This window comes from Neurospora tetrasperma, assembly GCF_000213175.1.
Source record: "Neurospora tetrasperma FGSC 2508 unplaced genomic scaffold NEUTE1scaffold_1, whole genome shotgun sequence".
NCBI classification, from domain to species: domain Eukaryota; kingdom Fungi; phylum Ascomycota; class Sordariomycetes; order Sordariales; family Sordariaceae; genus Neurospora; species Neurospora tetrasperma.
The window spans coordinates 1115391-1136232 of record NW_009799099.1 but is presented as its reverse complement, the minus strand read 5'-3'; the positions used below and the strand labels follow the sequence as shown (position 1 = coordinate 1136232).

Below are 20842 nucleotides of genomic sequence, written 5' to 3'. Positions count from 1 at the left end.
TTCGCTTTTTTGTTTACACTGTTCTCCTTATCTGTAAATGACCTCCTCTTCCCTTTTCTCGTTTTCCTTCTCATAGCGCCCGGCCATCTCCTATGTTTGATATCACTGTCTTTGGAGTTCTTGTGTATTTTTCCTGGGTGGTCCGGATTTCGTCAAAAAATTTACTGGGTCCAGGGGGGTTGGGGTGGCAAGCGGCATCTGGTTGGTATTTTGCATCCGTGATTTGTTGCATTAGGGATACTAGTCCCTCGAGGAGTTCCGGAGCGATGGGGGCAGCGCGGCGCTGTGGGAGCATGAAACGAACAAAAGGAACGATATGTTTACACAAGCATGGATGTATTATGCGCCGGGTTGATCGGTCATCGGGTGGTAGGATGACTGGCCGGCCGGTTTGACTGGTTGCAAAAAAAGGAAAGATACCAATGGGTGAATTTTGATTACGCAAAAGGGAGACAAAAAAAGACCACTTCTGTGAGGATTGGAAACCACCTGTTGGTTACGTATATATACCAAGAGGATCGCAGGCACTTGGGGGGGGGGTTTTAGCCCGTCTTCTTTCTGATGGTTAATAGCTTGCTATGGACTTAGTCCGCAATGGATAAGAATTCTTTGAAAACATTTCTTCTACCTGTTGCTTCTATCGAGACTGAATGTGTACTTTTATTGTTGGTTATGTTAAAACAGCATCAATGTTAATCATCTATTCCCAACGCTTTGCGCCAGGAAGACTACGACGAAAACGGTCAGTGGACCTCCTTATCTGCCACTTCTTACTTGTAGTGCCTGGAACTCTCACCTGTAACGTATTGAAAACATCCGGGAAATCCTCATTGATTATTCAACGACGTTCCAGTACACTTAGCTCATAAAGTCTCTCTCTTCCAAACATCAACATATCACGTTACAAGTCATACCTACCTTACTTTCGCCCCGATCAACCTGTGAAATTCCAAAGATTACACATAATCCAACAAGTACATAATCTTTTATTCTTGCAGTTTGTATAATCACATGCAAAATAAACAGTTGTTGAAGGAAGCTTTGCGGATTAATAATAGAGTGTCCGATAAGTCCTTTTGGTCGTGGAAAAATACCACTAATCTGATAGCTTATTGACAAATAGGGTATATGAAGTCAGAAATTATATGTGTTTCCATAGTCAAAGATGGACCGGTAGCTCAGGGGTAGAGCGTTCGGCTGCAGTCCGAACGGTCACGCGTTCAAATCGCGTTCAGTCCTCTTCAACTTTTTTGCTTTTCATCCCCAATGATAGGTGTTGGATATCATACGCTTCCTAGTGCAATAATTTTTTTTTTCTTTTTTTTTTTTTTCGATTTTGTTTTTCTGCTCATTTTTGAGTTCTTGTTGTATGTTCCGTTGGTTTGCTTCCATTTATCGGCTGTAGTGTGCCAGTGTAATGTGCTGAAGCTTGTCCAAAAGAAGTTTCGTAGAGGCGTTGGGTTGGTGCATGCATTATTTTTTTTTATTTTTTTATTTTTTTTTTTTTTGGTCTGGGGAATAATGTCTTCATGATAACCGACACGAAGTGAAAATTCTCATCGACTCAGGCCGAAGAAGGGAGAAAAATTGCCCGGGGGGGTCTGTCGACGGGAAGATAGCTGAAGACTAGGATGGGACTGAGCAGCCGAGACAAAGGCAAACACGAAATTGCATCACTTTCTATCCTCGCTTAGTTCCAAGACTACCCATGGTTGAAGCGGGATCATCTATTGAGATTAGGCCATCTCTCCGTGACCGCGTGCTCGTCCGGGTTTGTGTCGGCGTAGCAAACTCATGACGTCTAGAGCAAAGTTATGGCTCGAAGGTAGAAGTGCCTGTAGCCCATATTTCATAATTCTAACGGAGGTCCGGCCTCAACTTTGGCCTTACGAATTCCCAAGCTCGTTTTGTGTGGATTTCTTATACTCTATAGTTTGATCATACAGGTAGTCTAGGTTACATACGATAATACATGATGATGATACACTACAACCCACCACGACACCGTAAAAGGCCAGCAAGAAAGACCACACCCAACTCCCATTGCCGCCCTCCCTCTCACGTACCACACGATCCAAAACAGTCCCCTTCCCACCTCAAACACCACCCATCATCTTAGGCAAGTAATACTTGACGTTTTCGTAAACCAAAAACGTCACCCACGTCGCTGGCAGCACCCTCACCACACCAGGCATCATTCCCCTATAAAACCCTCTAAACCCTTCCTCCTTCCACAGTTTCGCCACCACCCCTCCTATGCCTCTACCAAACAGCTCGTCAGCCTGATGATGCTGCAGTCTCGCCCTCATGACCTGCAACGGATACGTCGCCGTGCCCGCGACCAGCTTCGCGACAGTGGACAAGACAATCGTCGCCTCGTTGGAGATCCTTTGACTCTCTCTCTCCTCTGCAGCGATCTCCTGGCCCGCCAGTCGTCGCTTGGCATCCCTGGACGCGATATACATCCTCCTCGCGGGGTCATACACAGCGAACTGCACCGCCCCATGGCTGATGGCGAGCATGCCGACGCCCAAACCGCGGTAGAAGCCGAGAATTCCTTCGTTCCGGAAGAGGCGCACGGCGCCGGTGAACATGGATGGGTAGGCGTCGGCGGCAAGCCGGTCGGTCGACAACATGCGTGTCTTGAGGACCCAGATGGGGTTGGTGATGATTTGCGTGGCGGCGCCGGCGAGGAGGGAGGCGGCGAAGAAGTCGGTAGGGGAGAGGTGGGATTTGATTTGGGCTTGGGTTTCGCGTTCCGGGGTGACATTTTGGGAGAGAGTAGGTTCACCACCTAAAGGTGAAGGTGGTAGTGGTGGTGGTGAAGGAGGGGCCTTGAGGTGAGCGATGAGTCGCTCGAAGCGGGACTTGAAGAAGAAAAAAGAGGCCCAGCTGGTCGCGTTGCCGATGAGGTTCGGCGTGAGGCCGCGGTAGAGGGCGGCGAGGGGCCGGTCGGTTTGCGCTAGACTCCGGAAGACGGAGACGGTGGTGAGCGCTGCCGAAGGGTTGGTTGGACTACTTCGGTGGACTGGATTGTGAAAAGTCAGTTGTTTATCCAAACAAAGTTTGAAGCACGGTGAACATACCTTGCATCCGAGTCTTGACAATATCAAGCGGATGAACAATCAGAGTGGCCATTGAGCCGGCCGAAAGACCGGCGACCGTCTCGACGAGAGCCGGGGAGAGGCCCGCATCGCTGGATTTGGTCATATGAAGAAGGGGAAGGGGGGAAACACCGGATCCGGTTATTTTTTTCAGGTTGTGCTACATGATCCCGAATGTATATATTCTAAGTTGATCCGGGCTCGTGCGTGTGCGCCGGTGGCCGTGATCGACGGCAAGAACGGCGGACGCGGACGGCGGCGGGCGGGCTTCGGCAGTAAAGACAGACGGACGGAACGGAAGGGTTGGATGTCTTTCAGTGGAAAATGTTAGTGTCAGTTGACCCGGATAGGCGGGTCGAGACGGTATATGACGCAAGGTGCCTTACACAAGGGCCCTTGGCTTAGTGGGACCGGAAAGAAATGGAACAGGGGTGCGCAAAGGTTGCAGTTACTGGCGTCAGTTTACCTGTACCAGCGCGTAATATATCTTAAGGAACGGTGATGGTCTCGGCTGTCTGGATCTTTAGATTGTTCGGTTGCTCATATGTCCCTTTGGTAACAGACACTGCCGGCTTTGGAGCATCCATACACAGGGCCGTGACTTTGCATGAACACTGATCAAAACAGAGAGCTCATGCCCGGGTAGACGTAGAATTGTTAGATCCGGAGCTTGCGACTGTCGCCTTCCAACTCTCGTGCAAGTAACTACCACACCGGCGTAGAAGTTCAAAATGGATATGTATAAGCCAGTCAAGTACTGCCATTCAGATGTCGCCTCATGATGATACATCCTTGCCACGGATGATGTCCCTTCGATGTTCTTCGCTAAGGCTGTTCGATAGAGAGTTGTCTTTGATTATAGTGTACAGTTATCGTGGTATCTCTCGGTCCCAGTCCTCTCATGACTGCCCGTGTCCCACGTAGTCATGTTCGATCCTCCGGTGTAAGTCGTTTTATGCTCATTCGGGATGCCGTCTCGTCATCGTTCGTCCAGAGTCAAGCCCGCTTGCAAACAATAGTACATGTATAACCCAAACTTTCTACCCATAACTCCGATTTCGTTGTTTGTCGTTTAGGAGAGCGGGGAGAGGAGGCTATTTGGTGTTAGTTTAACATGTCGATCGAGTAACAACGGTCGCGATCATTTGTCGTTTCTATTCGTTCAAACGTACCGGATGACGGAAGGCCGGGGCACGCTGCGAGTGTAGCCTATGCGATGTTAGCATCTTGTCCAGTGCGTCTTGGGATTTGGCAGACGAGGCACACATACCGAGATAGAGGATCAAAGGCAGGTAGCCACTATGCGAACATCATATTAGCGTCTAGAGACCTAGGCGGCGACGGAGCAAACGGAATGCGACTCGGGTGGGATGCCGTACTAGTGAACCACGACCCGCGAGATGTCGATGAGCTTGCCAATGCGCTCCTTGGACTCTTCCGAAAGGGCGAACATGTTGCCTGATTTGTTCTGTTTCTATGTTAGATTTCGAGGCTTGATGAATGGGTTGTTCAAGTTGCCGTACGTGCCTGGAAGGGGTGGGTTCTGCGGCGAGTTATGGTCTTGAACAAAACGTTGAACGCGGCTCCCACTTTCATGGACAACCAAATATTCTGGATCTTTTTGCCGGTTGCACCAGCTTGGGCCGTCCCGTCAGCCACACTGGGGCTGCCAGTAGCGACATACTAAATGAACTAGACTGAGCTGCAATTACCCCTCCGCAAACACCGGCTAACAGGCCTATAACTTGGGCTTCCAGTGACCTGGCTCTTGCGCTAAGCAGTTAAACATGGTTTTATTAGCAGTATTAAAAACCCGCGCGCGAACCGGGCAGGCAACAGATAGTTCTGAACCGCGACTGCACCTTTCGTCGTCACGTCAAGCTTGTGAATCTTCGACCAAAACTGAAAGAAACCCCAAAAGCTGACCTAGCCATCAAATATTCTCGGCACATTAACATACTACTCTGGCTGTAGCCGATATTCCGCGACGTTAGCAATATCTATACGGCTTAACCTTTGTGGTCTTTCAGACAAGCCCAAACAGTCTTCCAGCCATACGAGTGCTACGGCACACGCTTCATCATGTCGAAACACTGGTAAGTCGCAAATCTTAACTTGCCATTGTCGCTGACCTCGAATCCCAAGTCGCACTCCCACTAACGCGTAGACTAGGGAACAGAATAAAGATGCGACCGTGTACGTCGGCAACATCGATGAGCGCTTCACCCAAGAGTTGCTCTCCGAGCTCATGACGCAAGTCGGCCCCGTACGCCAGGTACATATGCCACAGGATCGAGTCTCGCAAACACATCAAGGTTACGGCTTCGTCGAGTTCGATACCCCCGCTTCCGCCGAATACGCAGCAAAGGTCCTCAACGGAATCAGGATTTGGGGAAAGCCAATTCGCGTCAACAAGGCGAGCGCGGACAAGCAAAAGACTGTCGACATCGGCGCCGAGCTCTTCATCAACAACCTCGATCCCCAGGTTGACGAAAAGATCCTGTACGACACATTCAGCCAGTTCGGCCAGATCCTTCGGCAGCCCAACATTGTCAGAGACGACAACAACATCTCAAAGGGCTATGGTTTCGTCAGTTTTGGTTCCTTCGAGGCTAGTGATGCTGCTCGAGCCACGATGAACGGCCAGTATCTCCTGAGCAAACAGATTACCGTCGAGTATGCGTACAAGAAGGACGGAAAGGGCGAGCGTCACGGTGACGAGGCCGAGCGTAAGCTGGCCGCCGAGGGCAAGAAGCACAACATTGTTCCGGAACAACAGCCTTTGCCGCCCGCTTTCCACATGACGAGGCCTCCTGCCCCCGGCATTGCACCTGCTGCCGACATCCCTACCGCGGCCGTTATTCCTCCCGCCGCCGTGGCCCCAGCTGTACCCATCCCCGTGGGCGTACCTGTCGCGGCCGCTCCTGCCTATGGCGTTCCTCCTCCCGGTCCTGCTGCTATGGGTCGTTCTGGACCCCCATATGGTGCCGGCATGCCACCCGCAGGTGGTCGGATACCCAATCTTCCACCCGCTCCCTCCGGTCTCCCTGCAAGGCCACCGCCCAGTCATGGTGGCTTTGGGGGTCCAGTTGGGGACTTCCACCCCGGAGGAACCGCTTTTCGTGGTGGCCCTCCCGGTCCTCCCGGTCCCGCGGTGCCCCCAGGGCCTCCGGCAATTTACCCTGGTATGGCTCCTCCGGCTGGATTTCCGGGCGCTCCGCCTCTTGGTGCAACTATGCCTCCTCCTGGTTTTATGCCTCCTCCTGGTGCTGCTCCTCCTCCGGGATTCGGCGCGCCACCCGGAGCACCCAACGGGTTTGCTCGGCGTTAGAAGACCGACCATGCAGATGCTTTGTCTGGCACACCAAATCACCAAGAAAACCGGAGAAAGATGGCGAAACTGCCTAAGTCCATGCGGAAAAAGGATGCAGAGATTGAAGGCAAGAAGGATACGGAAGCAGATGGAGAAAGATACGAGCGAAGATTCTGATATAGCCCAAGGCAAGATTGAGCCTCTGGTGAGGAAGCGCAAAGAACGTCTGACGCCCAAAATAACAACGAAGCGAAACGTCCGAGTCGCAAGGTCTCCTAACAGCTGCCATCTCACCTTGTAATATGGGCCTGTTTTCCCGGGCGTTCATCATAGCTCCAAGCGAACGATGGGGAAGGAACCAAAGGCTTGCTATATGTTTGGTTAGAAGAGTATTCGTCTGTCAGGGTGCCAGGAACCCGAGACATTGAATAGCTTTTATATGGCATATGTGTCGATGCCATTGCAGAGATCAGCAGTCTCTTCTTGGACCCTGCTTTACATCTTGTTGAGCTCGGTTGTTTTGAGTATGACGTGGTCAAACATCGCATATTCGTCTGAGGATATGTTAGCAAGCCCCGCCCTTTTTTCCCGCTTCACATGGCCGGAGGAGCTAACATTAGCACAGCTCTGAGCCTTCATAAGGCGTCCTTGACCAGTAGTAATAGATTGAGATTGGAAGGCTGAGGCGGGCATCCCTCTGGCAGCAGGCATCGGCTAGCTGTACATGAGGAAGTGGTGTGTTCAATCGCAAGGGCTCGGGCAGGTTTGGAAACAAGCCCTGAGTCAAAGTTGAAGAGATGACAAAAGTAATAGATACCCTCGTCTATGGATGGCAAAATGATATCGTCAAAATTCCCAAAGGTCTCTAACTGTCCTTGTCCGTATTCACCTGTACCTGTCAAACCGATCCGCTTCCCAGATCTTTCTGATTACCCTTCTTGAGGGGTATTGCATGGGATTCTCAATCCACAAAACCGACCTCGTGGGCTTCGATGGTCTACTTATCGCAGGTTTCGAATCTGAAATGCCGTGAACCAGCGGTTTTCGGGAAGACTCATGAACTCTTGGGTTCTGCTCCGACCGTTGACGCGCACGAGATGATTTTGCGATGAAAGCGAACTTCCCTGGCTCCATTCTCTTCATTTTGAGGAGGAGACCCGTCATCTCCCCGCCGCCTCCTTCATTCATTACCATTACAATGGCGGTTGGCAGACTCCCCTGGTTTATCTGAGTATAAGGTAGGAACCACAACTCCGCCGTTCGTTCACAATCAGATAACCACTGAGTATAGTAGAAGTCGATGGGGCAGCACAGCTCAGTAGATTTCGTCCTCTTGGTTAACTTCACATTGATAGTAGTATGAACGGTACCGACTTATGTACGTCTATCTATGTTATGTCGTTCTCGGCAAGCGCCATGGCTCGCCCCGTCAGACTGCTCCCCACCTCGGAAGGGCAGTTACTGCTCCCCGACGCGGCAGGTTTAGTCTTTGAACGGGTTGCTTGTATGACACTGTTCCAGCCACCCGGGAGCTTATCTTGTAGTGTAGTAGTAGTAGTAGTAGGAGGAGGAGGTAAGGTACTAGTTCGCCTCAAACAATAGAATAGTTTTAAGGTGGGAGGCTGAAACCCTGAATGAACAACGACGGCAAAGGTAAGGCAAGGAAGGCAAGGTAAAGGACCATCATCCAATCCAAGTAAATCCTGAAGGAATCGTTCGGCGTCGTGAAACCCATAGGGAGTAACGGAAAACATCATGATGTAGAGGTAAAGATGGGGCTGCTGCAGGTCGATGTAAAGAGAGAGGGATCTTTTGTATGTCACACAGGTAGATAGTCAGTCATCCAACCGATTTGCTCCAGAGACAAGTCAGCTGTTCTATGGTTTGCAGCAGCAGCAGGAAGGATTTCGTGTTCAGCAACTCTGATTGACCCGGTACTCTGATTCCGAGACTACCGAGCCGTTTTTTTGATCTTGAGCTTTCCGTCAGGGGGGGGGCCGTGATATTGTCCAGGAAGTCACACATGTATATGATATCTTTTGACGCTTGACGCGGATGTGATGGGAGAAAATGGATTGGGATTCCAAAGAAATGGACGCTGAGATGTGACTTCCAAGTCGAGTGAGACTCTGAACTCATTGACTCTGGTGCTTCAATCCGCTTGCGACTGTATCACCATCAGCGTCACCGCACATGAGGTGTGAATCGGTGGTGGTTTATTTGTCAAGTGTCTGTTCTGCCCTGGGTTATTGCATGCCGACCTTGCCATCGTTTGCCTTGGATCATCCGTCCAGGCATGAAGTCTGAGGCTTTCTTCGACGTTGTTTGAACTTCACAAGACAAGGGCAGGACACGTTGATTTGGATGTCTATCTAAAAAGAATGACAGATCGCAAGGCACGACATACGAGATTTCGTAGGCAGTTCGACGATATATGCAGGCGGAAATGCAAGAGAGACCACGAGATATGTTCTCCCAGCGAATCGAAAGCCATTGTCGTTTTGATTTGGCGGTGCCCTCCCGAACCTGCATGCTCATGTTGTTGCTTCGTTGCAGAGCAGCATAGCGTCGTCATGATTCCTAAGGATGTCGCCGATTAACTGAATGGCACAGATTGAGCCGGCACTGTCACGCGTATAGTCTCTCTCTCAAACAAACGCAGTTGCGATTCCAAGGCTCCGGTACCCTCGCTACAGACCGTCTCCTGTCAAAGGCTCGACCATATCAGCCGTTGCACGTCGATACAGTCACCACATTCTTGGACTGTACCAGAAAGGGAGGGGTGTAGTCGGCAATGCAACAATGCAACAGTGCGCCGATTTCTTCACTCCTACGACCTTGACGACAACATTGACCTTTTATCCTTGAGCATCTTCTCTCCCTTTTCACGATCCCGAGATTAGTATGTTGTGGTTGTGGGACAATACCAGTGGGAGAGGATAGACTAGGTACACTAGCAGGTACCGAGCGAGCACGATGTTCGTTGCTCTTCCTCAACCCATGTCGGAGGATCTGCCCCGCTGCGCCGCTTGCTTAGGTTGTTTTTGGCTCCGTTCGTTCAAGTTTGGCGACTCTTGAGGGCAAGACATTGTGGACAAGCAACAGTAGTCATCTGAGAAATGTTTTCTCACCGACACCCAGCAGCAGGCTTGTTGGTGGGATACCTACTTACCTCTAGCGAGCGTGAGCTGAAACCCTTTTTTGAGAAACCACAGTTTCCTCTCCTCACCTTCACCGGTTTCGACCTTGTTTCCGCTTCGAGATTGAGGTGCATTTCCCACCAACCCTAAAAATCAGCAAATTGAGCACATTAGGTGACAGTCACATGCCTGGTTCCATTCAGCTAATAGGGGGTTTTTGGCGGACCATCTCACTCGCTTCTTGTGCGAGACTGTTGCACAACAGTAAGAGGGCAGGTGAGGTGCAGCAGGATTTGATCGCAAAATTTTGGACGGATGACAGGGACGTGGAATGCCACGACCGGTGATATCGATCCATCCCCGTCTTGGAAGCGCAAGTCCGACGCCGAGGCCGAATGGGTTCGGGTGATGGAAGCCGCTATCGTCGGTTTTCAAGTCGACGGCAATCCACGGCACGGACATGTTGAACCCCGCGAACCGATCGATACTTATCGACACCGCTATCCCCCCCCCGTTCTCCGTCTTCTCCACATCATACTGCCGGATCCACGTCCAACGCTTCACCTGTATGATGATAGTATTGTTTGGACCCCTTCACGGTCGAATGAACAAATGATGATCCCTTTGGCTTTTGCCTGCTGCCTAGTCGTCGGACCTTCCTCCGTCTTCATTTCAAACCCAATCCCGTGATGCTGAAGTCCGCGAGAGAGAAGCCATCATCGATATCGCCTGGACCTTGTCGAACTGTAGTACCCTCAAACATTGGTCCCGAACCCAGAATTCCTGATCCCGGGAACTGGTCCGTGCCGAGGTTCCAAGTTGTGGAGGGGAGCAGCTCACGTGGCACATTATACCAAGGATGGTCGTCCAAAAGTGAGCTTCTTTTTTACCACCAGGATTTGCCCTGAACGCTGCTACACTACGCTCGATAGTACTTCCGGATATTCGATCCAGATTCGGATCACTGCCAATGTCTCGTGATCTGGTTTGTTTTTGGAAAGCGTCGGGTTCAGGTTCAGTGCTGTCTCTGGTGTTTTGAGTCGGGTTGCCGCCGAAGCATTCGGGTTTGGTCTGAGTTCTGAATATCGAATCAGGTACGCACGTTTTATGACTTCTTGCGCTGAGTAATTCCATTCGCAATGCTGTACTGCACCACCAAGAAGAGTTCCGGATCACGATCAGACAGATTATAGTTATGGCAGCACTTTCTCGAGCCCCTGGATTATCGTCAGATAATATCCGTATTTGTTGCTCCCGCTGCTGCTGCTGCACAGCGGCGGTTGCACGTGTTAAAATACGGCCAACGACCCGGCGGCTGCTTGAAGGCAGCATTCTGTTAAATTTAGCGTGACGGGAGCGAGGTCATGGGACCTCTCTCTGGGCCAAGTTCTCGCCAGTCAAGTCCGGTCGGACATACACCCGCTTTTGTAGGACCAGAACGGGCGTATGTACACACAGGCAGGACAGGTACGGTACGGTGGTGCATGTTGTAACTTGTGCCTGTTTCTGTCTTTGACGTGGAAGCTGACTTGATGAAAGGTGCCGCCGTTTTTATTTATCCAAATCGATTCGCTTTTCTAAAAGCGGGAGCTAAACTTGATATGGCAAGACAACGTGCGCGATCCTAGTTGTCACTTGCATGCCATCGTAAACTGCGGTGAAAAGGGGGTTGAGCCCCATGGTTTACTAAACCTTTCCTGGACTAGAAAAGAACCAGTTTGCTACGTACAAGCCCAAGCTCCCAAAGAAGTATGAACAGTGCTGTTGGGCTGCTGGCAAGAAGCCCTCCAGGCCCTATGGTTATATGTGTGCAACGTCATGCATGGCCCCGGGCTATTGGACATCGTCTTTCAGATTCCAATGCATGTAAATATCGAGGAGACCATTGACGTGAACACAACAGAGACAGACAGGTACGAATGGCAGGCCACAGATTGACCCATGAGTATCGACTATTCGATGTCTGCTTCAGAGACGGACGGCGATTTTAAAACTGTGTTTCTACTTGCCTGTAAGAAACCTAAAGTTGATGAGCCCTCAAATGTTGCTGATCTTGCTCGATCGAAAGATTGATCACTTACAGAGTTACAATCAGCTTGCGCGCATGTTAAATCACGATAGTACAATCATCGTGCTGCAGTTTAGTCTTTGCCGCTCAACCACAGAGCATTTCAGCCCACTAGATCACATGCCCCTCCTCGCTTCTTGGGAGATCTTCAGGCATCAGTGTACCTTTCGCCCGCAACGTCATGCTAATCTCATCGCTTATATCAGTCATTTTCAGAGCCACCAACTAGCTGCGCTTTTGACCTTGGTTGTTGAGGAGGTTGTTCGCAGATCATCGTCTCTCTCCATGAATCAAGATCATTTCATCTCCGTTCTCCCCACCAGCTCGGTGAGCTTGCATCAGATATTCGCCCAAAGATGATGCCTATTCGGCTCCTCAGTACCAGCGGAATTTGCTGGTGTATAAACACCCCGGGGAAGGTTATTTATGACACTACATTGAGAATTCGATAGATGTACGTGAGAGCAAGCATGTTTCTCGGGCAGTGGCCTTGGATATCATCGGTACGACCTGGGTCTTGACACTCTCGGACATGTATGCAAGGAGCCTGCCAATCGATACATGGCAGACCAGGCTGAGTGAGATATGGATCCTATACACTACTTGCACTCTCCAACAGATGGGCTGAAACCACCCCTTTCGTCCAACGCTCTCGATTCGGGTTGTCTCATAGATCTTTACCGTTCTGGGACAGCTGAAGGTAGCAAGTCCAGGGCAAGCAACTGCCATCCATGTCACAGAAACTGTTTGAGTATGGTGTTGGGCTGGGCCTCTGTTGTAGGGCCTGTCAGATCGGCTGAGTGGACGAGATGGAGTTCTCCCGAGGGAACTTGTTACATAGTACTAACGGATCTCCCCTTGTACCTTGAGCATCAAGTGTCACTGATGTGGTCTAGATTCTCGGGATGGACAAGAGCCTCCTGCCTGACAGCCCGACTAGCCTCATTGATCCGAAGCTCTAGTGTAGCTCTGTGCCATCAGACACTCCCTCTACATGCTGTCACCACGAAAGACATTGTCACCGTATCGTGGCGTTCTCGTGAGGGGACATATAGATCTCGTCTGCAGGCTCCTTGAGACATGCGATCTGCAAAGTTCCCGCACAGGGGCTCGAGGGATATGAGGGAGTGCTTGTTTGTTGGTTCAGGAGAGGTATTCCGACAATCCCTCACCTTTGACAATCCATATGCCCCAAAGTCACGATATTTGATTAGAGATGAATCTCAGCTGCATCGGCGAGCGCATCGCACCGTACTCGGAAGGAAAATCAGAAGAAAGTGACAGACAAAGCAACAGCGAAATCGCCAAGGACCCTGCATGATCATGTTGTTCAACATCAGCATATACCTAGGTATCAATACCTCTACCCGTCGTCCTTTGCGGTTCCCTTTCTTATTCTGGTGCTGAGGCTGCCGAGTGCGCATTTTAGCGCCCGCTCTTTCCGAGTCTCAGAAACGGGCACATGACTGGCATTGGCGGGCTTCTTCTGCAACAAAAAAGGAAGGCCAGGCACCACCCACACGGTGGCACCGCATTTAAACAATTGTGTATTGGGCGGAATGACCCGAGTTTGCCTGTACCACGTTGCTGTTTCCTTCTCTTTTTTCTTCTTCGTCTTTTTGCCTTTGGTTGGTGTTTAGATCAATGCCTCTCCCGGCACGTGCCCGACTTCTGAATCGTGATGAGGCAACTACATACCATGGGTTTGCGGCAACCTACACCATATCCGTGGTCTTCATCTGTAGCGAGTGTACGGACGACAGCCAAAATCAGATACCTACCTAACCTTGCGGCAGGCAAAAAAGGTGAGCTCTGTAGAAGTATCGAATAACCATCCCACCGGCTAAGACGGCCCCAAAAGTGCTGCAGCGGGGACAAATTGGACATGCACGGCGATGATGGCCATACATAAACGAAAAGCCAAGAGATGGAAGAAGAAACTATGCTGCCGGTAAATTTTCGAGATGTTCGTTGAAGAAAGAAAATAAAGAAATAAAAGGGGACGAGTTGCGATCATCATGACGAGCAGCAAATAACGAGCCGCATCTCTGGGCAGGGTAGTACTTGGATAGTAAATATCGCGGAGGGGCGTCGACCCCTATTCTTGATAAAGTGCAAATCTCGAATTCGGTACCTGAATTCGACCAACCAGCTCCACGGTATGGAGTCATCTACAGTATCACCGAGCAAAGTTGAGCCCGGGCCAAAATGGTCCCAACATGCCCCTCGTCTGGCCATCGAATCTCAAGACAAAGACAGCTCAGAGGGGAGTGGTCCACTGGCGATTTGTCCGTCCCTGGCCGCTGGCCGCTGAGGCTATTTCCGCCCCCGCCTCGAGACGGAGTCGCTAGAGCCACCGAGGCCGCCCAGGTCCGCCCGCCCCCAGTGGCCCGGAGCGGAGGCGACGAGTACTGTAATGTTACAGTATGTACGTAGGTATGTAGGTACTTGAGGGTGGTGGCCTCGAGTCCCCTGGAAATCTGGCACTCGTGAATCCTGGACTCACGTCACAGCTGCTCAACATCCCCGCTGGACGCAGGACGCTTCCACTTTTTATCATTTTTTTTTCGCATCACACGATACAGACCTCCAGCCTCCTGGCGTGTTGCGGCACCGGCCAACAAATAGGAAGGCCCCTGCTCCCGCAGCCTCTGCTGTACGCTACCCGCAGTCCCGCACCCAGCGAGCACTGGCCACTAGCAACCTAGGAGCGATGCAGCCGCTTTTGGCCCGCACCCTGAACGTTGTTAAACGGCATCGACAGGCCAGGTTCTACTTCTTGGGGAGCAGAGGACCCGTAATAACCTACCTCAAGGCCCCCGCCCCGTCCACCGTCAATCCAAGACCAAGACATCATATCCTTCCATGTTGGTGCGGTTTTTGCGAATCCTCAATTCTGTTCCACCTGAGCGAACTGGGATACCGATTCCCGAGAGACTGACCTGCAGCTGCTGGATAGAATGGATATTACATTTACAGCAGCCTCCACTGGAGTCTCACCAGTTCCTCCGTCCCCTTTTGTACTTGGCATGCCAGCCGCCAGCTCCCAGCGATGCCCTGTGCTCCCGTGATCCTGTAAACAAACAACACCAGACGACATCACGACGTCGTCTCAAATGGACCCTGCCTGCTGATGCTGGTAAACTCCAGGGCAGGCAAGACACCAGCAGCAGCCCCCCCTACCAAACGGCCCCCTTCCCTCTTTTAGTCTGTTTTTAGATTGCTGGGGCCCCGTCCGGTGCGACCAACCAGACGGCAACCATTTGCGCTGCAAGGCCCCACATTGCACGACCTGTTGACCGGGACGTGCGTCTGCTTGCTGCTCTCTCTCTGGTGCCAAAGCCCACCCAGGCTCGACAGGCATTGAACCCCAACGGCTTGGAGTGACGACGGCAATCGTGACCCCTCACCACCAACCGCGAGCCACGACCGATCCCAAGTAGCCCAAAACCAAAACCAATTACTACCATTTCTTAAAACACACCTTCAAAAAGACCCCGTCGCTCACGTCACGTCACCCTGCCCTGCGAACCCAAACAAACAAACCCAAAAAAAAGAGAGTCAATTCACAACTAGACCGACGAGGCTCTGCGTGCGCTCAGCTTCCCCTCGCAGAGCAATTAACGAACCCACTGCGCATTTGGAGAAACACCACCGACGACGACGAGCAGTAAGTCCTTCTAACTACTACCTAGGTAGAGCTCCCATAACTACATTTTACCCCTTAGTTCTTTCTGTGCTCCTACCTATGCACCTCATCTAGCACCGAGCCGACGTTGAGACTCCCGTCGCGCTCCTCTTCACCTTTCTGGTTCTGGCATTCCTCAAATATCTACACCCCCTCGTCCTTCTAGATGCTCCCTACCTAATTCTCTGTTTGCGTTGCTTTGAGCCGCTCTCCCCTTGCTCAGCTCCATGTCACTGTCACTGTCACTTGTCATTCTGCCCTTCCACAAGGAAAAAGCTCCCTCCCCGACCCTGGCCTCCCGTTTTGTTGCCTCCCTTCCCAGGTCCCCAGCCCCAACCCCTCTTCTGCCTGCTCTGGTTGGCTGCATCGCAGGTACGGCGCGCCAAGTCTCTGGGCCATCTGACCTCCCCAGACGTGCAAGTAGCACACTGGCATGACATTGTGAATGGGCGGAACGGGTTTTGGTCAAGCGCTTTTGAAAGAAGGAAGGCCAAGTCCAGTTTCCACAAGACGACGCAGCAGCAGCAGCAGCAGCAGCAGCAGCGAGAAGGAATGGAAAGGCTTTGGGCTTTGTCATGGCTCCAAAGAGAAGCCATGGTCATGATCTTAAGTCAAAGTCTCCTGCTGCTTTCCGGCGGTTTGCTGGCATTGTTGTCGGACTGTGGCCCTTGCCCCTCATCTTGCGCCGGGCTGATGGCATCCCCATCCCACTTCCAGTTTCACCCTGTCACTGTCTGGGTTGCTGCTGCTGGCGCAATGCTCATCAGAGGATCGAACCCACCACGAAACGCCCGACCCAGGCACAGAACCCAAGTACACCACTTGGTGCACGGCACGAATGGCAGGTTTTGTTGCTCGCGGGTCGCAAGAAAAAAAAAAAAAAAAAAAAAAAAAAAAAAAGGTCAAAAAAAGTCCACAAGTCGCAACGACGGGAAGTCGCAAACCCAAATACATAACCTAACAACTCCCAAAACCCTTGCCGAGTCACGGCTCCCCGTCTTCCTTGTTCCTGTTAGTGCCAGCCCAGCCCAGCCCAGCCAGGCCGGGCAGCCAGGCCCAGCCATGGCGATGCCTTCTTTTCTCTGGGATCATGTCGTCGTCGGGTTCAAATAGTTGCACTCAGTGTGCTGTCCACCTCGACCGACGGCAGCAGCAGCAAGAAAGAAGGGCTGGCGAGCCTCGTGGCCGCTCAGCGTTCGATCACACCTCGAGTGCATAGCTACATGGTGGCCCTGCATCAATGGACGTCTTCTGCAGACCACTCACTTGACCTGGCGTGCGGGCGCCTCTCTGCCCACGCTAAGCTAGGCTTGCGTATGGTCGCCACTGCATGCCCTGTCATTCCCCGCCGTCATTTCATTAAGCTACACCTGGCCCGCCTTAACATGGCCCGCCCCTCCAAAGATTGAGTGCCTACCTACCTCTCGTACCTCTACCTCTACCTACCTACCTACCTACCTACCTACCTCTTACCTTACCTCACTTCCACTCCGTCTCAGTTCCAGTTCGAATTCCTGACGGCCGAATTTCGAGGTTGTCCTGCTCTTGCTCTCTCTCCATCTGTATGCACGTTGCACCCTTGGTCCCTTCCCTTGCTCAAGCGGAACAAGCACAACACTCTCCTTTCATCTCAATCCCGCTTGACGTTCCCTCGCAACGTCCCCATTCCCGTCTCCACTTCCACCACCCAGTCCCCTTCCACTTCCTGACCTCTTTCGATTCAGCATCTCCTTCCTACCTTTAGTCCTTCCACTTCCCCTACCCGCCCGCCTCTTCTCCTAGACACGACCTCGTTCCTGTAAAGAGACCCTGTTTTCTAATCGCCTGTGCTGCCGTTTAGACTGTCGAGACAAGCGACAGACCCCTCCAGTCAGTCCACAGTCACGGTCACAGTTCATACCGCACCTGACGCACTACCATCGCCCAGCCCTGGCGCACCTTGCCGCATTCCGCGTCCATTAACCGTACCTCTTCTACTGGTCCGTTCAGCCCACTTGTCTCTTTCCCGCGCCGCCAAACCACTTCATTCCGTCTTACAACCCTTTCAGCTTGACAGCTCGAGACAACCCCCCCGCAAACAACAAAAATACCCCAAAAGCCATCACCAGCTCCAGAGCTGCTACGGACTTCAAGTACAGGAATATAGCACAACGCTTTACGCATCACATCGCGCCGCCTCGCATCCTGCTTCCATTTCAAACGAACAGGGAACATCACTGCTGCATCCAGGCCCGACGTCAAGCCCATCAGCCGTGAACCCAGTTGCCCCGTCTCCACACAACCTGTTGCCCAACACGGCCCGCATCAATCCTTCAGCGACCTTCCTTCACTCGCGCATCGCTGCCACCAACTCCGTCGACGAATACCTCGAGCGATAGCACCGAATCGATCTAAACTTAATTCACAATGGCGTCGAACCGCCCAGCGGCTTTCAACACCCTCCGGATGGGAGGTGAGCATATGGAGTGAATGGTCAAGTTGAGCGGCAGGACCAATTGCTGACAAAGATGGATTCCAGAAGTGATCCGTGAGAAGGTACAAGACGGCGTTACAGGAGAGACGCGGGAGATCCAGTACACCCAATGCAAGATTGTCGGCAATGGCTCGTTTGGTGTCGTCTTCCAGACCAAGCTGTCACCTTCCAACGAAGATGCCGCCATCAAGCGCGTTCTCCAGGACAAGCGCTTCAAGGTCGGTACAGCCCGTATTGGACGACGTGGCTCAAGGTTTATGATACTGACCGACACATAGAACCGCGAACTTCAAATCATGCGGATTGTTCGCCACCCCAATATTGTCCAGCTCAAGGCCTTCTACTACTCGAATGGCGAACGTGTAAGTCCCCAACGCATTGGAGCTCGTTGCCATGCTTTTCATACTCATTGTCTTTGTAGAAAGATGAGGTGTACCTCAACCTGGTGCAAGAGTTTGTTCCAGAGACCGTTTACCGAGCCTCGAGGTTCTTCAACAAGATGAAGACCACCATGCCCATCTTGGAAGTCAAGCTGTACACCTACCAGCTATTCAGGGCTTTGGCATATATCCACTCGCAAGGAATCTGCCATCGCGACATCAAGCCGCAGAACCTCCTGCTTGACCCTACTACCGGTGTCCTCAAGCTGTGCGACTTTGGCAGCGCAAAGATCCTGGTGGAGAACGAGCCCAATGTGTCCTATATCTGCTCGCGGTATTACCGTGCACCTGAATTGATCTTCGGTGCTACCAATTACACGACCAAGATCGGTGAGTTCTCTTGGGAGCACCAGCCTCGTTGCACATGTCTCAGACATTGGCTAATCATGTTGTGCAGATGTCTGGTCTACTGGATGCGTAATGGCCGAGCTCATGCTTGGGCAGCCCCTCTTCCCCGGAGAGTCTGGCATTGACCAGCTGGTGGAGATCATCAAGGTCCTCGGAACACCTACTCGGGAGCAGATTCGAACCATGAACCCGAACTATATGGAACACAAATTTCCTCAGATCAAGCCTCATCCGTTCAACAAGGTTTTCAAGAAGGCCGACGCTGATGCTATCGACCTCATCGCCCGTCTTCTTGAGTATACCCCCACCGAGCGTCTGGCGGCGATTGATGCCATGGTCCATCCCTTCTTCGATGAACTCCGGGACCCCAGCACCAGACTTCCCGACTCGAGGCACAACTCTGGAACCGTTAGGGATCTGCCACCGCTCTTTGACTTTACCCGTCATGGTATGTACTTTTCTCGCATATCGTCTCACCCCGCTGAGGGAACCTTTAGGAACTGACGCTTTCATCTCTTTACAGAACTATCCATCGCCCCTCAGCTCAACCACAAGCTTGTTCCTTCGCACATGAGGCCGGTTCTCGCGTCGAAAGGACTCGATATTGACAACTTCACTCCTATGAACAAGTCGGAGATGATGGCCAAGTTAGACTGAAGCTGATGTCGTTTCGATACTCAATGTCGCCGATCCATTCCCGAAATATGAACGTGGACGATATGCGCTGTGATTTCCGAATAGCAGAGCGTTGCCTAAGATTTCGAAGCAAGCGGTTTGACTCGCCGATCCGATTATGACCCAAAAACCGAAGAACGGATATTTCTGCGTCCACCTGGACGAAACGAAAGCGATTTCAGATCACGGCCTAAACCGACGCACAGATACCCCTCATCACAAGTGCGCTGGATCAACCGTGCAAAAATTCGTGCCGGCCTGGAGGCCGAGAAGAGCCCGGGACAACCAAGAACGTCTCCGAGCAACTTCCCTCAGCGAAAGGGACTGGTTCACAAATTGCTTGGTTTCATGGGAGGATACTCTCGAGACATGTTATGGGCTACACGTATTTTTTTCTAGATTTCTTATTTTTCTGCATGACCGGGATGGCTTTTGCTTATTCTTGCCTCAGACCTTTCGTTCAGCAGGAGCGCTCTTTATTCCCGTGGCAGACGTCCACAAGATGGAAGGCGGAAGGCGGTAGGCTGGGAAAGCTTTGTTTGCTTTGTGTGACCTCGTCGGACACTGGCCACTCGCCAAGTTGCTTTGGTTTTAAGGGAAAGATGGGCGGCATCAATGATATGATGGATTATGGCATATAGGGTAACAGTGTTGGAGTGGGTGATAGGCTTCGGAGTGGTGAATGGAGGTGGGGCATTTAGGTGTTGTATGGCTTTGCCTGCTATAACGAGTGTCAGCGAGGTTATGAGAAGGATGGGTGGTACCACTTTTCGTGTCTCTTGTGCGTCTCTGTGCCTGTCTCATGTGTCTGTGTCCTCAGAGTGGGCTGCTGAGGGGGTCCCAATCGGTCTTGAGAGGGTGAACGATTTACAATGAGTATGACGGATCAGTGGTTCACATGATTGGGTGACGATGAAAGAACTGGATGGATAGGCAGTTGGATGGCAACCGGCATGTCTAGGTTTCGGCTTAGGTCCACGGAGTTGTGTACCTTTAGGAAAAGTGTAGATGGTAAAAGCGGTGGAGTTCATGCTGGATTCAACTTTTTGTTGATCAAGCCCTTTCTCTTCGGGGTTGTATCGTTTCTGAGTTATTATTCGGGGTCACTTAAAATTTCAAGAGGTTTAGTTTATTATGAGCTTCATGAATTTCACGGTTTATACGCTTCAAGCTCCGCGAGAGTTCCGGCGTCTGGATCATGAGCTCTCTCCAAGATGGTCAAAATTAGTGAATTGTAACCCTATGCGGATATGGGCACCAGTAAGCATCCTTGAGAGGTCAATCAATGTCCGCTAGGATTCATTCAACAAGTTCAAGATTTCAGTTTCGCGTAGCATCTTTGTAGAACCAAACCTTCTGCTTAGCCTAACGAACCATGGTGATCCTTCATGCTTCAATGCATTTAATGCGGTCATATTTGCAGATCTGCAGGCTCTTACAACTAACTTTACCTACCGTGAAGCATAAGATCATCTCCACATAAACTTAGAGTCTGTGCACTAAAGGCCTAGGTCTCCGCAACTCACCAATCGCGTCGGCGCGACAGGCCCAAGTTCCAAAGCATCCCTTCCCCCATAGCGTTCCATTCTCCCA

At 51.5% G+C, this 20842-nt stretch overlaps 6 protein-coding genes across 6 annotated transcripts; 3 read left to right on the top strand and 3 right to left on the bottom strand.

The window, feature by feature from the left end:
- Nucleotides 1-2096: 2096 nt before the first annotated feature.
- NEUTE1DRAFT_75375 (uncharacterized protein) lies at nucleotides 2097-3138 on the bottom strand (the record flags this gene model as incomplete). Its single annotated transcript, XM_009849366.1, has 3 exons — nucleotides 2097-2743; nucleotides 2795-3028; nucleotides 3087-3138. The coding sequence occupies 3 exons, from the start codon at nucleotides 3136-3138 to the stop codon at nucleotides 2097-2099; spliced, it is 933 nt and encodes a 310-aa protein (XP_009847668.1).
- A 705-nt stretch (nucleotides 3139-3843) lies between these two features.
- On the bottom strand, nucleotides 3844-4674 carry NEUTE1DRAFT_93589 (uncharacterized protein; the record flags this gene model as incomplete). Its single annotated transcript, XM_009849365.1, is given in 6 exon segments — nucleotides 3844-4198; nucleotides 4277-4313; nucleotides 4375-4403; nucleotides 4484-4576; nucleotides 4616-4617; nucleotides 4634-4674. The coding sequence occupies 4 exon segments, from the start codon at nucleotides 4555-4557 to the stop codon at nucleotides 4177-4179; spliced, it is 162 nt and encodes a 53-aa protein (XP_009847667.1).
- Nucleotides 4675-5186: 512 nt separating this feature from the next.
- Nucleotides 5187-6435, top strand: NEUTE1DRAFT_119564 (uncharacterized protein; the record flags this gene model as incomplete). Its single annotated transcript, XM_009849364.1, has 2 exons — nucleotides 5187-5200; nucleotides 5277-6435. The coding sequence occupies 2 exons, from the start codon at nucleotides 5187-5189 to the stop codon at nucleotides 6433-6435; spliced, it is 1173 nt and encodes a 390-aa protein (XP_009847666.1).
- A 2975-nt stretch (nucleotides 6436-9410) lies between these two features.
- Nucleotides 9411-10889, bottom strand: NEUTE1DRAFT_127260 (uncharacterized protein; the record flags this gene model as incomplete). The annotated part of the gene is made up of 4 exons (XM_009849363.1): nucleotides 9411-9529; nucleotides 9590-9703; nucleotides 9743-10121; nucleotides 10236-10889. The coding sequence occupies 4 exons, from the start codon at nucleotides 10887-10889 to the stop codon at nucleotides 9411-9413; spliced, it is 1266 nt and encodes a 421-aa protein (XP_009847665.1).
- Nucleotides 10890-13833: 2944 nt separating this feature from the next.
- NEUTE1DRAFT_107006 (uncharacterized protein) lies at nucleotides 13834-14566 on the top strand (the record flags this gene model as incomplete). Its single annotated transcript, XM_009849362.1, has 2 exons — nucleotides 13834-14053; nucleotides 14211-14566. The coding sequence occupies 2 exons, from the start codon at nucleotides 13834-13836 to the stop codon at nucleotides 14564-14566; spliced, it is 576 nt and encodes a 191-aa protein (XP_009847664.1).
- A 639-nt stretch (nucleotides 14567-15205) lies between these two features.
- On the top strand, nucleotides 15206-20301 carry NEUTE1DRAFT_115704 (uncharacterized protein; the record flags this gene model as incomplete). Its single annotated transcript, XM_009849361.1, has 8 exons — nucleotides 15206-15320; nucleotides 17154-17292; nucleotides 17362-17765; nucleotides 17832-18004; nucleotides 18065-18148; nucleotides 18208-18556; nucleotides 18624-19022; nucleotides 19098-20301. The coding sequence occupies 6 exons, from the start codon at nucleotides 17720-17722 to the stop codon at nucleotides 19229-19231; spliced, it is 1185 nt and encodes a 394-aa protein (XP_009847663.1).
- Between the last annotated feature and the right edge of the window lie 541 nt (nucleotides 20302-20842).